The 17,797-nt window shown below is 45.7% G+C and overlaps 1 protein-coding gene across 13 annotated transcripts in view; it reads right to left on the bottom strand.

The window, feature by feature from the left end:
* CSK (C-terminal Src kinase) overlaps positions 1-17,797 on the bottom strand; it is a 914,950-nt gene that overhangs the window by 474,143 nt on the left and 423,010 nt on the right. For 10 of the 13 annotated variants that reach the window (XM_069624495.1, XM_069624502.1, XM_069624504.1 and 7 more), the window contains one exon: positions 17,055-17,130. In XM_069624495.1, coding sequence (XP_069480596.1) covers positions 17,055-17,069 — 15 coding nt within the window. In that variant the 5' untranslated portion in view covers positions 17,070-17,130. Of the gene's footprint in view, positions 1-17,054; positions 17,147-17,797 lie in introns of all 13 variants that reach the window. The other 3 variants (XM_069624501.1, XM_069624499.1, XM_069624503.1) reach the window with 1 other exon arrangement.

The following is a 17,797-nucleotide window of genomic DNA, read 5'->3' as shown; positions in this document are numbered from 1 at the left end:
GGCTCAAGGCCGATAGAAATGTTGATTTATACCAGCACTGGAGCAGATTGGATCTGGTGGTTCAGCTTTAACAAAGTAGTAAATGGTGGGGAGAGCTGGATGCCCGGGGGGGGGGGGGGGGGGCGGGGAGGTAGATGGGTAGGGTTGGGGTGTATGTGTGCTGGGTATGAGGCCAGGGGTTCCGTTTTTGTTATAGATTGCCGAAAAAAGGTATGATCACTGGTTCCTTCATGGAGGCAAGGTGGGAGAAGGGTCTGTGAGAAACCGGAGGGTATCTTCACACCTACTCCCTGTGGATTCTCTTCTCAGGTGGCCAGGGAAGGCCCATCGCTTTTGGATCCTGACCCTGGGGGTGGAGAAGCGAGGAAGGATCACCTGGGTGGAAGGTCCTTGGGGACAGGATATCCACAGGCGAGACATGGTATCCCCCTTTCCGTTATGAAGACCCACCCAACCCTCCCCCAGTCTTCATGGGGTATTGCAACCCATCTCTCCACATTCTCAATCATTCAACCCACTATGGTACTGGGACAAGGAGGTGACAACTAAGAGTTGTTAATGTTAAAGGATATTTGTACCACACACAATCACCACCAGAGTGGTCCCCTGGGGCTCTGGCGGATCTGAAAAGGGACCAGGGGGGTGAGTTAGTGGGAATGAGCGGGAAAAGTGCGAGAGAGCAGTGATGTGCTGCTGGCAGCCTCAACACGGTTAACACTGATTGCTGGGCTTGGGGTGCTTTCCGTTCGTTAGCCGTTGTGTGCTGTTGTGCAAGTCTATGTGTGGTTTGTTTTGTTGTTGCGGTCTAGTGAAGTTTGTGCGGTTTGTTGTGCTGTAGGGTTGTGGTTGTGTTTGTTTAGGGTTTGAGAGGTGTATGCAGTGGGGTGAAATTGTTAGTGGGTTGGTTATTGGCATTGTTGCTTAGAAGTAATGTGCTAGATTTCCAGGTTGCGGCACATGCGAACATTCACAGTTCTAGCTAAGTGCGGCATATGCTGATATTCACAGTTCCATCTAGGTGTGGCACTTGCTAACCTTCATGATCCTCTCTAGATGCGACTCAGGCTAATGTTCATGATTCCAACTAAGTGTGACATTTGCTAAGATTCACAATTCCATCTAAGTGTGGCACATGCTATCATTCCCAATTCCATCTAAGTGTGGGGCATGATAACCTTCCCAATTCCATCTCAGTGTGAGGCATGCAAACCTTCCCAATTCCATCTCAGAGTAGGGCATGCTAACCTTCACATTCCTGTCTAGATGCTACGCAGGCTAATGTTTACGATTCCATCTGAGTGTGGCACATGCTGTCATTCGGAATTGCATCTAAGTGTGGCATTGCTAACCTTCATATTTCTATCTAGATCTGACTCAGACTAATGTTCACAATTCCATCTGAGTGTGGCAATGCTATCATTCCCAATTCTATTTAAGTGTGGCACATGCTAACATACAAAATTCATCTAAGCGTGGCGCATGCTATCATTCACATTCACAATTCTATCCAAGTGCGGCATATGCTAACAATCAAAATTCCATCTAAGTGCAGTATATGCTAAGATGCAAAATTCCTTCTAAGTTTGGCACCAGCTTTGACACACTCCTACCCGACGGCTACAAGATCCTCTCCGTGCCCAGGCCCAACCGTGCTGGGGGGGTGTGGCCCTCATCTTCCCTGAGTGGATTCCTGCCACTGTCACTCCTACGCAGACCTACTCCTCTTTTGAATGCCTTGTCTGCCGACTCGCTCTCTCTCCTAGCCAGTCCCTTACCGTGGCTACTATCTATCGACCACCTGGTCAAATTTCCTCCTTCCTCTCCGAGTGGGCGGACCTCTCCTGCTCACTCCTGTCCTCAACCACTCAACTCCTCTTTCTTGGAGACTTCAACATCCACTTGGATGCCTCCGGTCCCCCCTCTGTACTCTTTCGCAACCTCTGCAATGCTCTCTTACTCTCTATTCTCCCGTCTGGGCCGACTCATTCTGCAGGGCACACTCTTGATGCTCTGACCTTCCCCTCTCTGTCCCTCTCTCCACTCCTCTCTCCTGGAGTGATCACTTTCTCCTATCCTCCCACCTCACCTTCCCTACCCCACAGGCAATGCCACCCTCATCACTGCCACCCTCCTTCTCGGTCATCCGACCAATGAAGCGTGTGTCAGTTGAGGCTTTCGCTGCCACCTTCTCGATTCCCCTCCCCCTTCGGCTGACTCCCACCAGGACACAGCCCTCTCCACGCTTCACTCTGCTATATCCGATACTCTTGATATCCTTGCCCCTGTCATGAGAATCCGCCTGAAACCCAAAGTCAAATGTAACTCCTGGTATGACTCAGATCTCGTCACCCTTAAACGCAAGTGCAGGGTGGCAGAGAGGAAATGGCGTGCTTCATGTGCATCCTCTGACAAACTGCCCTGCCGCCTACTCCAAAGGCAATACCGGCTCTCCGTTCTCACCAAGAAGAGAGCCCTTATCCAAGCCCGCATCTCTGCGGCATCTAATAATTCGGCCGAACTCTTTAAAATCTGCAAGGAGCTGGACAACCCTGCTGCAGTCTCTACCGCTCCTTTCCCCTCCCAGGCCGTCTGCACAGCACTGGCCTCTCACTTAATTTAAAAAGCTCAGGACATCCTCTCCTCACATCACCTCCCCCCCTCTATTCCCTGCTCTTCCTCTGGCCCTTCTGCAGCCACCCCTCCTCCTCTGCCTTTCCCTTTTTTTCTGCTGACGAGGTTTCGAGACAAGTCCGATATATGAAAGTCTCGTCAAAACAGGTCCACCCATGCTCCTCCAAAACCATCAAGGACCACATCGACTCCTTGGCTCCTGCCCTGGCTGCCTTCTGCAATCACACTTTCACCTCTGGAGTCTTCCCATCCCCCCTCAAGCTCTCCCTTGTGCACCCCCTTCTTAAGAAACCTTCCTCCGACCGCTCCTGCCCGGCCAACTATCGCCCAATCTCTATCACCCCCTTCCTGGGCAAGCTCATGGAGAAACTGGCCATCTCCCAGTTTAATCTCCATGCTGAATCTGTTGGTAGTCTTCACCACCATCAGTCTGGCTTCACAGCTGCCAGAAGCACAGAAACTGCTCTCCTGAACATCCATGAGGACCTGCTCTCGAACCTTGACTCAAACACTCCTTTTTGCTTGATCTCTCCTCTGCCTTTGATACTGTCAACCATACCATCCTGCTCAACCGTCTACGTGATAACCTGGGTATCACTGGTCAGGCTCTGGCGTGGCTGTCCTCTTTCCTCTCCAATCGACCCTCCCAGGTCCAACTGGGGTCCTTCCTCTCTGACATCTTTTTCTCTACCTGTGGTGTCCCCCATGGATCTAACCTCTCCCCCTGGCTGTTCAACCAGTACTTGGCACTTCTTGCCCACCGCATCGTCGCCCAATTTTCAGTGCTATACGGATGATACTCAGCTCATTTTCAGGCTACCCTCGGCCTCCTCTTCTCCTTCCCTCATCTCTGTCTTTCTGCTATCCAGGAATGGTGTGCCGCCAATGACCTCTGCCTTAATGCCAGTAAGACTGAGATTCTACTCATCGGCACACCCTCCCTCCCTCCCTCCTTCCCTGCAGCTCTTTGGCCAGCCTCTCTTGGCCATCTTCCAGCTCCTACCTGCAAGACTAAAAACCTTCGGGTCATCTTTGTCTCCACACTCTCTTTCTCTCATCACATATCTGACGTCTCTAAGAAGTCACACTACCAGCTTCACCTCCTCAGAGGTATCCTTCCTTTCCTCTCCTTCCCCCAGAAGCACACTGTCTCTAGAGCCCTGGTTCTCTCAAAGCTGGACTACTGCAACAGCCTCTATCTGAATCTGCCTGCCTCTACTCTCCGCCCTTTGCAACTCATCTAGAACAGGACTGTGAGACTTGTCCTTGGCCTCAAGCCAAAGGACCGTATCTCTCCAGGACTGAAATCGCTACACTGGCTCCCAGTGGCTGCAAGGATTAAGTTCAAAACTCTCTGCATTGTCCACAAGGCCTTCTGGGGCCTCGGGCCAAAATACCTTCAACTCTCTCTTCCTAAATATCTTCCTTCTCGAGCTCTTCGCTCATCCACCTCCAACTCCCTCAGGGTCAGCTGCTTCTCCAAGCAACGAGTTGGGGGTAGATCTCTCTCCGCTGCAGGGGCCTCCATCTGGAACAGCCTTCCTGCCTCCCTGAAACTTGAAGAGAACCATCTCCGGTTCCGGAAGCACCTCAAAACCTTCCTCTTTGCCTCCGCTTTCTCTCCCCTGTTATTATTACTGGAACTGCACTGAATCTGCAACGGGGCCACTCACCTACCCCGGTCCGTGGCCCTGCCACTCTCCTCTGCACTGCCTACCTGGCAACCCCTGCACTGTAGGACTGTCTCTGTATCCCTACAGCCCCTCCTCACAGCACTTATCTTCCACTTGCCACCAGCTGGCCCTTATTATTTATCTTGTTCTACTAACCCTGTACTGCACTTCTCTCCCTTTCCCCCTTGCACTTTTCCCTTCGCCCCCACCCTGCACTTGCGTAATCTGAATGACACCTGGCCTAGTAGGATCGTTTGTCTGTCTTCCCTTGTCCCCCCCCCTGCCTCGTCGCGCCTTGAAACACTTGTGTATAGGCGCGTTATAAATGCCATATCAGATCACCTGCTTTCTTTCACAATGTCATTTAAGTGTAGTGCATGCTGACTGTTAGGAAGAATTCTCATAAATATGCTAATTCCACTGTACCTTAGAGACCCCAAGCTCTTCTGCTGACCTTTGGGACTTTGTACTTTTAATTCTGTTTGTTTTCTGTGTTTGTTTCTTTTGATTATGGAGTTTTAGACAACTCCATAGGCATCACCTTTTCATTTGTGTCACACAGCATCTCAGTGCAGTGACATAGGGAAGCCTTTTAGGCTGTCCCAAGGTGTAGATACCTTCTCTGGGATAAACTACTGTTTTCCAGAGAAAGCGAAGTTAAATTGACTTTACTAGTCTTTTTAAATTCCTCGACCCAGCACACGCTATCTTACAATAGAGTGCTGGAGGGGTTACCTAGTATCCCCTATGTCTAGAAACTCATGTAGCAGTCCCATGTTACCCTTTCGTCTCAAAATGGCTGGCGGCAGTGGTTTTACAACAAACTACCATGATTTTGCCCGACCGCGAACACCGGTAGGGTTAAATCACAGGAGCCATGTTTTTCAAGTCCTCAGCTGCATCTTTTTCTTCAATCTAAGGTACTGTGAAAACCCGACCGAGAGAACTTACCGCCACTGCGAAAGTGTGTGAAACTTTGGCAACTTGCAGGCCTAGTCAGCTTGTGACCCGACATATAAAGCTTTCTTCTATGAACTACTTCTGAGCACCGTGGCAAAGACTTTTCCGTTGAACTACCAAAACCGTTTTTACTTATACAACACTCTAGCCCATTGGGGCCCAGAGCGACCACCAAGGAGGGGTTCGCCATTTTGCAGCCATCGGGCTACCGCGGGGGCGGATTGCTCCGGAAAATGCCCCTAGGCACTGAGATCGGGCGGCAGATCCACTGAACACGACAGCATAGGCACCCGGCACAAACACTGCTAAGAGCGAAGGGCTGTGCCGCATAAACAAGAAATGCCTCTGAGCGCCTTATATAAAACTGACACGTGCTGGGAGATGGGAAAGCAAAAAAAACACCCAGAAACTAACGTGGTGCCTCGGGGCGAGTGGCCTCCTGCTGTCCAACAATCCCAGAGCCATGCACGCGATGAGGAGGAGGCAGACCCAGCCCGGCGGAGCACGCGGCCGCTCAACATCCTCATATCTGGCAGGGTACAAGCCAGGAACATATAGGAGACACATGAGCAGGCACTGGATGCTGGCTTAACGCAAACCATGGAGCCAAAGCGCAATATGCAATAGGTAACACGAAAGGGAGCGGTACAGCATCAAGACTGATCTATCCACGCTTATGAACCGCAAGCTGAGCAAGTAACCTCCCCCTCTTGCCGGAAACTCACTGATAACACTAGCTGCGACTATTAAATATTGACATCAGCAACAGAAGGAAAGAAAGATGAAAAAATCTGAACAAACAGAGCCAACACTGAACCAGCTCACCGGGCCAGGACCCAAATAACGGGGAACCTGGACATGGTATAACTGGCGCCACATAGAGCAAGGCTGCAAATACTGTAATAACAGAATAGCCACTGAGGCCGTCACGGATCAGAGTGGCGCCACACCACACCACACTGCCTCGAAACTCCGGGGCTGAAAGGCATAAGACAGTGTGAAACAACCCAAACACCCAACTGGCCGCAATAGTGCGGACTAGTCCAACAAACTCGGAACACTCCATAAAAGAGACGGACTACGAAGTCCAACGGCAAAACCTCATAGTGGGCCTAACACTCTGCATATCAAAAGATGGCGAAAGGAACAAATAAAAAAAAGGGCTCCATGGATTAGTTCACTGAACCCCGATAGTCTTCCCCGGAGTCAACTTGCCATTCCAACGATCGCCCGCTAGAAGGGGAAAGTAGCACCCTCGAAGATCAACTGTTGCCAACAATGCAAAGTGGGTTCATGTCTATCAATGTGAAACTAGACGATATGGTTTCTAAAATAGGATCTCTTAAGGCGAAAATAGAGAAGGAGCGTGGCCGCATCAATGAAGTGGAATCGAGGGTCCGCACTACGGATGATACTGTGGACCGACACGAGCAAGATATAGCCACCATTAAAACAGAGCTCCGTAGGATGAAGAATAAGTCTGATGACCTAGAATCCAGATCCAGACGCAATAACTTTCGAGTGGTGGGTGTGCTGGAATCGGCATGCAAGGGCCCAATGCAGCCATATAGAGACCTTCCGGAAGTCACTTGTTGATCCTTCTAAGCTCTCCTCCTAATTCCTTGTCGAGAGAGCACACCAGTCGCTTGCTCCCCCCCTCCCCGCCTGGGTGCACACCCACGCCCAATAATTGCAAGACTCCTTAATTAAAAAGCTTGTAATGCAATTTTGAGACTCAAGAGAACTGGGCACATTGCGCTTTGAATCCAGCAACAAACATATCTACCCAGACTTTGCCGCGGGGGTCCAGGCACCAAGAAGGACATACGACCCAGTGAAGCATATCCTTAGAGCCCGCCGTATACCATAATCGCTGATATTTCCTGCCAAGCTGAGAATCCAATACGGGGGCAGAGCCCATTTCTTTGAAAATCTGACACAGGCGATCTCATACGTGGAGGCTTCCATACCCACCCCATCACTGCATTCTCGGAATGAAGAGCCGGATGTACCTCTGGGGATATGGGGGGGGGTGAGCCTGACAAAGGCAACAGAAACAGTTGAATGGAAGTGAGGCGCCAGAGAACATCCAAAGTATGACTAGGAAACCCAAGAAAGCAGGCAAGAAACAATAGAATTTGATGGAGTACGTCTGAGCTGCACCAGGTGGGCGTGGTGATCAATGTAGCTCCCCGGGGACTACAAAGTTATTTGGACACTACATCAAGTTGGGGGAGATGGTGAGAGTAGGGAGAGGGAAGGGAGGTGGAATCGAGGGAAGAGGTTACTACGTTATGGGACATGGTGTAACCCTCACAGTCCCAAAGTTACAGGCAGAAAAGTTGGAGAGAAAAGTTGCATGTGGGTGAAGGGGCTGATCAGACAAATTACTGCATACATGTTCTATATAACATTAATCGCCAGGTTAAAATGCACAGTAGACAGATATGGCTGACACCTTGAAATTTATCTCATGGAATGTACGTGGTCTCAATAACCCAATTAAAGTTAGGAAAATCTGGGCTTATTTGAACGACACTCACCCAACATTGTCATGTTGCAAGAGACACACGCACTGAAGGCAACACACAGACAAATCGCACACAGATGGGGGAGAACAGATACTCTACTTCTTACTCATCTCAAGCGCGGGGAGTAATAATACTAATACATAAATCCATCAATTTTCAAGTCCGGTCCACTCACATAGATCCAGGTGGAAGATACATAATTGTAACAGGGACATTGAACAACTTGTTTTTGATACTAGTTAACACATAAGGGCCTAACATCGATGACTCTACATTCTACATCAAGGTGGCCACTATCCTAGGCCAACACCCCTAACTCCCAATATTATGGTGGGGGGTATTTCAACACAATCCTTGATCACACTAAAGACAGGCGGACGCGGAACCACCAGCACCATCACGAGATGGTGCCGGTGTTTCCATGGTCCCTATTCCCATGGAGTCCTCCGGGACTAAATGGGAATGAGGATTTACCGAATTCCGCCTCCGGAATTGCCTGGACACCTGGGTCGTAATACCCCGGTAATTCCGGGCATCACGGAGGCGGAATGGTAAGACAAATCCGGCGGTAACCGAGCCGGAAAAACCAGCAGGTTACCGGCAGACTCATAATGAGGCCCATAGAGGCCTTTTTCGAGAATAATGAAGGAACGGTTGCGAGGTATGGCAACGTATGGGAGACATTTACGGTATGGTCCTGTGGCATAATGATAGCATCCACTGCAGGCATACTTAAGACCACACGAAAGGAGCTGGGCAGAGTTGAGGAAGGCCTGAGAAGGTTAGAGAAAGAATACAGCAAAACCAGTGATAGGGCGCTACTGGGATTAATTAAGGGAAACCTGCTGGACTTTCGCGGCCTGGCCGACCGCAAGGTTTGTTTTACGTCCAGGATTGCACAGGGCCGGCGATTTAGGAGGGCGGGGGGGGGGGGGGGGGTTGGGGGACGTCCCAGTCGCTTGCTGGTGGGGCTGGTCAAAGGAGAGAGGGACGCACATCACATTACTGGCCTTACAAAGTCTGATGGGAATCATACCATAAAAACCAGGGAAATAAATCATATGTTTAAAGAGTACTATCAAAAACTATATTCAAATGCAGACACGGCAAGCAGAAAAAGAGTAGATAACTACCTCGCAGGAACGTATTTACCCACAATAAATTGGGAAGCAAGGGAAAAACTGACAGTGCAGTGAAACTAGAAGAAATAACAGAGGTCATAACATCTCTGGCATCCGGCAAATCGCCCGGACTGGACGGTATAGGGATTGAACTTTACAAAACATACAAAAACATACTAGCGCCACGGTTACTAAAGTTGTGGGAGGAAGCACATGACATTGGTGAATTTCCACCCTCAATGTCGGAAGCTATAATCACTGTCCTCCTAAAGTCCGGCAGAACCCCAAATGAAATCTCCTCATACCGCCCTCTCTCACTGATTAATGTCGACGTAAAGATATTTGTGAAAATATTGACCAATAGGCTACTCCCATATATGCCTGCGCTGGTGCACGTAGACCAATCGGGCTTATCCCTGGCAGGTCGACAGCTCTGAACTTGTGCAGATTGATGGCACAATGGCTCAACTAAACCCAGAGATACCCGCTGCTGCGATATTAGATGCCGAAAAGGCTTTCGAGTCATTCTCATGGAATTTCTTGTTCAAGGCTCTATGAGGCTGTGGCCTGGGCGATGGATTCATAAAATATGTTAAGCTATTGTACAGTGATCTGAGCGCACCAGGGTACATACTAATCAGAACTATTCCGAAACAATTACGCTTGCGAGAGGCACACGACAGGGATGTCCTTTCTTCCCCTTATTATTTGCCCTGACAATAGAGCCGCTAGCGTGTAGCATCAGACACATGATGGCAGACGATATCACTGTATGCGACAATACACTTTTATATCTCAGGTAGTTTGCACACATAAGGAACTGTTTGAAAAAAATAACAAAGAATACCTAAAAATGTTAGAACAAACTGAATCTGTGGACAAAGCACCCCATATAATTATATTGTAGAATCGCAATCCTGAAAATGATGGTTGCACCCAAGCTACTGTATTTGTTCAACACCATCCCGATATGTGCCGGGCAGAAGTTCTTTACCAAACTACGAAGACTAACAGGGGGATTCGTGTGGGGTGGAGGGGCAGCGTGTATGAAATGGGAATCTCTTACTGAATTATATGATGGGGCGTCCTTGCGGCCCCCGACTTTGAGCTGTACTACCTAGCAGCACAGGCACACTACGCATGGTATTGGTGTAGTGCAGACTCTGAAGCAACTCACAAACAACTGGAAGTATATGGGGCATCCCCGTCCAACATTGGGACACTCCTGATGACCAACCGACATATAGATTCATGCCCTTATGACCCAGTACACATCATGGTAGATCATGGAGGCAGATATTTAATAGGACGGGGCAGAAACCCCAAACTGCAGTGACATACCCCTGTGGAATTGCCCAGACCTTACCCCTACACTAGATGTAGATATACAAACATCATGGGACTCCGACAGGGAGATGAACTGCAAGACTCTTCCCCGGGTGTAGATGTGTTACAATAGAAAAATTTAAAGCCAAACTGGGAGACAACCCAGTGCGCCTACTTCAATACTACCGCATGAGAGCGGTGGTTAAAAGGGCATGGCCAACATTCCCACAGGAACCTATATTAAAAAAAAGCACCTACATGGTAGTACAAGGTAACAGCAGAGGATTAATATCTACAAAGTATGCTAAAGTACAAACAGAGACAGATCACCATAGTGCTGCGAAAGAGAAATGGGACCAGGACCTTGGTATTGGTATTTGTATTGATGATCTTAAGTGGAGAAAGTACTGTAATCTCACCAAGGAGGTATCTATGAATGTGAGATTAAGACTGATACAATTCAAAGTGATGAACAGACTCCACTATACACCTGCACGCATTTCACGTTTTTAACCCAGTCAAAATTGCCCAAAATGTGGTAACAAAGAAGCTGACACCATATACATGTTTTGGAACTGCTCTCTGATTAAGGCATTCTGGCCACAGGTAGCTGAGATATTGCACAAAATGACTGATACCGTTGTTACTCCTTCCCCAAAAATACCTACTCAGGGATATAGGAAAGGTAACACTACGAAGACTCTTTAATATGGGAAGCGCGGTTGCCAAAAAAATGTATTCTACTCAAATGGAAGGCGAAAGGCACACACGACCCAACAATGGCTAAAGGAAATTACATTTTTTAATGATAACAAGGAGGGCTATATACGTACAGTCACCCCTATTAGCAGACCTAAGGACATATGGGGTCTGTTCTGAATGTATGTAAACAAATTACATAATTGAGTAAGGGAAGTAAAGTGGTGTGCATGGCTGGGAGGTGGTTAAAGTTGATAATTTTATCATGTACTTACTGTATTGAAATGCCACCACAAGAAGTTGAAAAGTTGAGCCTGTGTGCCATGAAGATGCAAATGTTGAAATGATATGTGAAACGAGATGAGTACTCTGTAACCCACTGCAAATGTTAAATAAAGTTGTTAAAAAAACAAAAAGATTACTTTTGTTTTTTCTGCCACAATTACATTTGAGGAGCCCTAAACGCCAACGGCGGCCAGAGGGATGAATCTAAGAGAGAACCCCAAAATTCTGTCAAAGGTGGGAGAGACATGAATGGGTTGCCTATTAGTAGTTGGTCGCCGGTGAAAAATAAAGAGTTGTCTGATTAGGGATAATATGAGCAGGCTGTGATGAGATGTTTGGAGAGGTTGTGGACATTTCTTTTTCTACAGCGTGGGAAATGTATACATTCCAATTTCTTTTTATGAACCTGGAAACGTTGTCTAGGGAGAGATTTCTTTGGGGATGTAATTGAAGATGTAAATAGGTTCTGATGGGGGGTGTTGGAATAACTAAATACGTGGGGGGGGGTGGATATCTACCATCACTGGTGTTAAATGTTCTCCATTGCTGTATTTCACAAACACATTTACTCAGTAACAACGAGAAACGAATGTGTCTGAAAGTCTTTCCAAATCAGATTTTCTTCTTAAATACAAAAAACAAGAAGAAAGAATGCTAGCCATCAAAATCCACTTCAGAGTATCAGCGGTAGACCATAGTAAACAGTTGAAAATATTCAGATGTGATCTCATGGAAAGACAAAGGTGGTGGTGCAGGAAGGTGGTGAGTAATTTGGCATAAGTACTTTGCAAGATTTAACTTGGCGGTGACTGAACACTGAGAAAGTAGTCTTGGAAACGAAATAAAAGCACGTTTTTCTCAGAATGTATAGGAAGCTCTTCTCAAAAACAAAAGTAAAAAACAAAAAGTGAGGAATAAAAGCTTTACTTAATGAAAGGAATAGCAATCTCTGCTATAACTAAAATATCATGGCCATACAGACTACAGCAAACATTAATAGAAATAGTACAGCCAACTAAAAGGTAATACAAAAGGTAAAGTACATTTTCAAAAGGTTATACAGGACTTTTACAAACATCCCAACCAATCCGGGATACTGGAATCCCAAATGCAGGAGCAATACTGAGAATCAGCATGTCTCCCTTGGCTGAAGTTGCTTGGATGGAAGATGTAACTGATCACAACAGCTGATCACATTGCAAGAGGTTTTACAAGCAATGGCATTCCCAATAAATAATTGCATGCCCAAGTGGATTGAGGATCTCCTTTTATGAGAAATTCCTTAGGGTTCGGATTCACAAGCAAGCTGTGTTAGTGATCACACTCGCAGAGGATGGTGGGAATCTACTTGTATGACCAAACCAATGGTCACACTGATTCACAAAGCATTGCAATGCACTCTAGAATGAATTCCACCTGCAAACCCAGGAAGGGAAACATTCATCAAAGCAAGCAAGCAAGCCAATGGAGCACGTTTCTCCCAACACAGTGAATGCATATTAACGTGGCTTCATTACAAAGACAAACTTTCACTACTATCTAGAAGGTGCTAGACATTGTATTGTCTAGCAGGCACTGGAAATTAAGCTCTCATCTCATATTTCCTTCTGCAAAGCAATTAAGACTACGCTATTTATAGGACCAAACACCTTACACTCCATGTGCATATCTGTTTTTTGCTCATTGGGGCTGTTTCCGTCCTTATATAATCTCTGACCGCCCATGAAAATGTATGACTACTGGCTTGAATTACTGCTTTGTCTGTATCATAATTGCCAACCATTGTATTGCTCCTGTAACTGTAACCAGCAACTATAACCAAGTAACTTACTGTTGAGCCGCATTCAATTGTAACCCTGAATCAAGCCTACTCACTTGCTCCTGTAATAGCGCCTCGATGCCTGCGGGCTGTAGTGTGCTCTACAAATCCAAAAAATACTAATGGAGTTAGAAATGGAAAATGGATTTGAGCAAACAAATTGGCACTTCATTTAATTTACATTAAATAAAATGGGATTTGGACACATATCTCTAACATGGATTTTAGCCAATTAAGTCCTCTGAAGCGAAGGTAACATTTAATGCTGGGTCATTGGCACAGGAGCTGCTAAGTGTCACTCAACAACGTTACCCAACTCTCCCCAATGATTCCACCCCTAAGCCTTGGTAGCCCTTCACCAAGAAATAAGAAGGATCCTGATATGAAAGGGTTTCCAGGAGAAAAAACAAGCTGTCCATTTTGTTTAAGGACCATTTAATTTTCACAATGGGTGACCTACATAACACGTCCTCCAATTATGGGGAAACTGCAGAATTTTGTGTAGCCAGATTTAAAATAAATTAACAAAGCCATCACTTTAAGAGCAACAGAAAGACTGGAAACTACTGAAGTACGTAATAGCACTATCCCTTTCCACTGGTAAACATTCCACATTAAATTGTTGGGAATATGCCAAAATACAAATATTCAATATAGCCTTTACCAAAAATCTAAATAAAAAATACAACTGCAATATCTTTGCGTCAGAAAAGTAGGCCATGGTACTACTTTGAAGCCATGATGGCCAGCGCACCTACCCAATAAAATCAATCATCAGTAAACAGGTAACGCATTATCAGCCAGGTGTGAGATTCAACTGTCATTGAAAAAGTTAGAGACCCTCTTGTGCAGCCCCATCATCTCCAAGAAACTCTGGAGAGTATAGAAAATGAATATACACAAACAAAAACTTTGAAGGCACCTATTAAAGGTGAATTCCATAAATGTCAATGTCTGGGGCCCCACTTTGGATATTCTGAAAGAGAGAAGAGGTTAGGGCAGATGGGTATTATATAATTATTTTTCAGTGGGTTTAAGCCAAGTGCAGGGTATTGGCTCAGGGAGCAAGACGCTACAAGGGCAATGCATTGGACAATTTGTGGTACTCCCAAACTGTTTAACATACATCCCTTTACTTAGATGCTATGATAATACATCAAGACAGACCACATAGACAATACATTGTAAAGTTGAATATTGCTTATAGATACACCTCAACAATCCACGGCAAGCTATACACCAGGAATCTATGTGCGTTCATACTTTTTGACTATGACAAGTTTTATCAGTGATGCATATCCACATGCGAGTTCGGACCTACTCAGTTTGACATGCCTTACTTGGGAAAATCGGTGACACAAACAGTTAAGCTTTTTCAATTGCATACAACGCTGGTGAAGTAAACATACGTCGGTTGAAAATAGCACTTGAAAGTGGGGATTTAGCCAGAAAAGCTTGGAAACATTTAAGATAAAATAAAAATCTATGGAGACCGCACAGATCAGAAGACCTACAAGAGGTTTAATGTTTTCTTGCATTGGTCATTTATGCATCATACTGCTGAACCCATAGCTCCATGTTCAATGCAAGAAAGAATGCACGTTGAACGACTATTATCCGATATTCTCATTTTATGATCACCAGCAGGGTTACCATCGGACCCGTAATGAGGCCCAATGTGTATTTTGAGCTTCACTGCACACTGTAGCTTTTAAAAACTGTACTGATATCTCTCGTAGAACGCGTTAGCTGAAAATAACATTTTATACAATTCATGTAAATGTGAATTTTGAAAAATTCACCACAATAAAAACCTGACAGCATAAAATAAATAATTAACAGGGGTGTTATAAACTTGCCAAAGTTTTTGCAAAATCCATTTTATACAAAAAAAGCACTGAGCATCACGATAGTACAACTGATCAAGGATAGCTCAAATAAGTCTGTAGTCGGATGACATTGTTCCTTGGAGGATTTGCCAAGATGTTGGACATTTGAAATGTAAACTATATTGTAAAAAATCATGTTATCCCTTGACCTACCAACCTTCACGCTAAGGGCAGAAGGCCAAATATGGTAATTAGAAGCATCAAACCCATAGGTTAGCATAGGCTAACAATACAATAAAACGATCGACTGGTCAAAACTGGCTAGCAGCGAAATGAGGGTGGTTCAGACAGGCCTGTGGAGTGGGCCGGGACCCTATACAACTAGCTGACAGAGTCAATGGATCACAGAACACAGGAAGCTGAAGGCCAAATTCCTGAGGAAGACAGATGGGGTGGGACTAGAAGACTTAGCTCATTTGCAACTAATTTAATGCATGGGCATGACAGTAGGAGTCTAGAATTGGCACTTTGCCAGTTTTTCCAAACTCAGATTGTTCATCCTTGCTTCAATAATTTAGAGGCAAAACTAAATTACAAGGTTGAACTGCTTTGGCAAGAAGCAGCTTTCAGCTACCTTCACCATGAGATAGTACATCTTGGAACTATCCCTAATAAACCTGTGTGCACTTGAATTTCTTCTCATGTTGATCATATGTTGCTTCGTGGCAGATCAGTCCGGTCTGTAGCAGGGTTCTGCTGTGCACAGCAAAGGTCATGGGCTCTGAGCCAAAAAGAGTTAGAAGGCAGAAGGTTCACTGGGTTATCTCGCGATACAAGGCGGCAAATATACCATTTAAATGAGACGCTGTATGCATCACAGTTTGCCAGTAAGAAGCAGAGGGTCAAGCTATGCCAAACCCTGCGCGTAAAGAAACCACTTTTTGAGACTCATGTTTGAGGATGAGGTGGCAGTGGACTTCCCAGGATTTTAAGATGACTGGACTTTTTCCAGGTTTGGCAGACAATTAACATACTTTTCCATAGTATTGGAGGGCAAACAACCTACTTTTCAAATAATGAGAAAAAATGTGTCAGTGCTCTCCTTAAATCCATGAATGTACAGGATCACATCCTTAGTCTTTAGGACATTCATGGGTCTATCCCATTCATTAACTCATCCAGTACTTTAGAGGGAATTCCTTTACAGTAAAGAGTTTAACATTGCTAGGTGCTGCGCATCAAGCATAAGACGCACATCTAGATTACAGAGGTCCAACCTCATCTAGTTAATTTTCTACCTCCATGGTCGTACAAGCCTTATTAGTGGCTCTGCTTTTTCTACCTCTAGGTTCAGAAATTGAAGACAGAAAGCAGGGTACGCAATCTCAGCTAGCATGCTCTATGGGAGGGAATTGTATAAACTTATAGGTAAGACACCCTGCTTTTCTTTTTTACAAATATTTCCACAGAAATCACGCTTTCCTTTTTGTATACATTTGTAAAAAAAACAGAAAAATGGAAATGCAGGTCTCGCGGTTGGATCTTTAAGTTATCAAACAGGCATGTCAGGTCAATGGCTGCGCAAATTACCAACAGAAAGGTTGAAAAAGAAATGTAATCAGTGTTTTAGATATGCAGTCCTTGACATGTTTTGGCAATAACGCTGCTCCAGGAGCTTGCCACTATTAGCCTACACATGCTGTGTTTTTTTCGTGTAAATAAATGTGGCAAAATGCTAGTTAGGATTTAATCCTTTGCAGAGCCTCCCCTATAATCCACTACTCTATATCCCTTGGTCTCCACAATGTTCCAGAAGGGGACTGGAGGATAGCGTATTGAGGCTCTCACCTGGATACCTAATAGAACTGGTTTTTGTGCCCTACCCTAGGAGTACATCGCAGCACCAGTGGGGTATTTTGTAAGCAACCTGCATTCTTATTGCAGATTGCTGTGGTTCTAAACAATGTAGGAGTTAGTGTAAAATTGTGTTTTCAGTACACACATGTAATTATTATTTCAGAGATAAAAAGTATCCGCAGCTTGGCATGATCAGTAGTTCCCAATCCCAGGAAGTATGGTTTGTCTCCCAGCAGGTTGGGGGTGACGGAGGGGGTGCATGTAAGCCTAATGAGAAGGAAGGTTTGCATTTTAGCTCTGAACATCAATACTAGAAGACTTACCTGGATTGTAGACATAGTGGGAGGAGGTCAAGGACGTCTTACGGGAGAAATGTTGCTTCATGCGGTATCATCAGATCTATAGAAAAAGGAGACTACATTCATTATTAAGTAGGTTTTCCTCCAAGCACAGGGTATACCATCTTTGATAGTAAATGAGAAGTCTGGAAAATGCATTACTTGCCCAAGCTTCACTACCACTGGACAGGACCTGAAAGGCCTATTCACAACATAATTTAAACATGCTCTGCAATGGAAAGGTCTGCAAACTCCAAAATGGGGAAGATCAAGCATTTTCCAAAGGGTGAAGCAGAGTAGATGGTGTTAGATCCAACACCCACCTGGCCTACTACGCAAGTATCCAAAAGTCTGAATCACTCCTGTGATGCATGTCATATTAACGGCTATTGAGTGAGAAGTATGTTGGCTCCTGGCTTGAATCTGTTTTGCTCCTTTTTGACTTGGTGAAAGTCATCAACACTCACAATATGCTCAAAGCCATGTGAAGGGCAGCTCAGACTTAGGGCCTCATCACGACTTTGGCGGTAACCCTTAAAATCGGCGGTAACGCTATTAGCGCGGATTTTAAGGGTCCGTCGGATCACGAGTTGAAATACCGCCTGCGCCATTACAGCCGGCGCAAGTACAGCCGGCTGTACAAGCGCCGGCCATAACAGCGCCAGGAACCATTCGCGCTAAAACATCAGCAATCACGAGTCAGGCGTAGGCACTATTAGCGCCAGAAA

Source organism: Ambystoma mexicanum, chromosome 11 (genome assembly GCF_040938575.1).
Source record: "Ambystoma mexicanum isolate Mex_15411 chromosome 11, UKY_AmexF1_1, whole genome shotgun sequence".
Lineage (NCBI taxonomy): Eukaryota > Metazoa > Chordata > Amphibia > Caudata > Ambystomatidae > Ambystoma > Ambystoma mexicanum.
The sequence above is the reverse complement of the archived record's forward strand: the minus strand, read 5'-3'. Positions and strand labels throughout refer to the sequence as shown.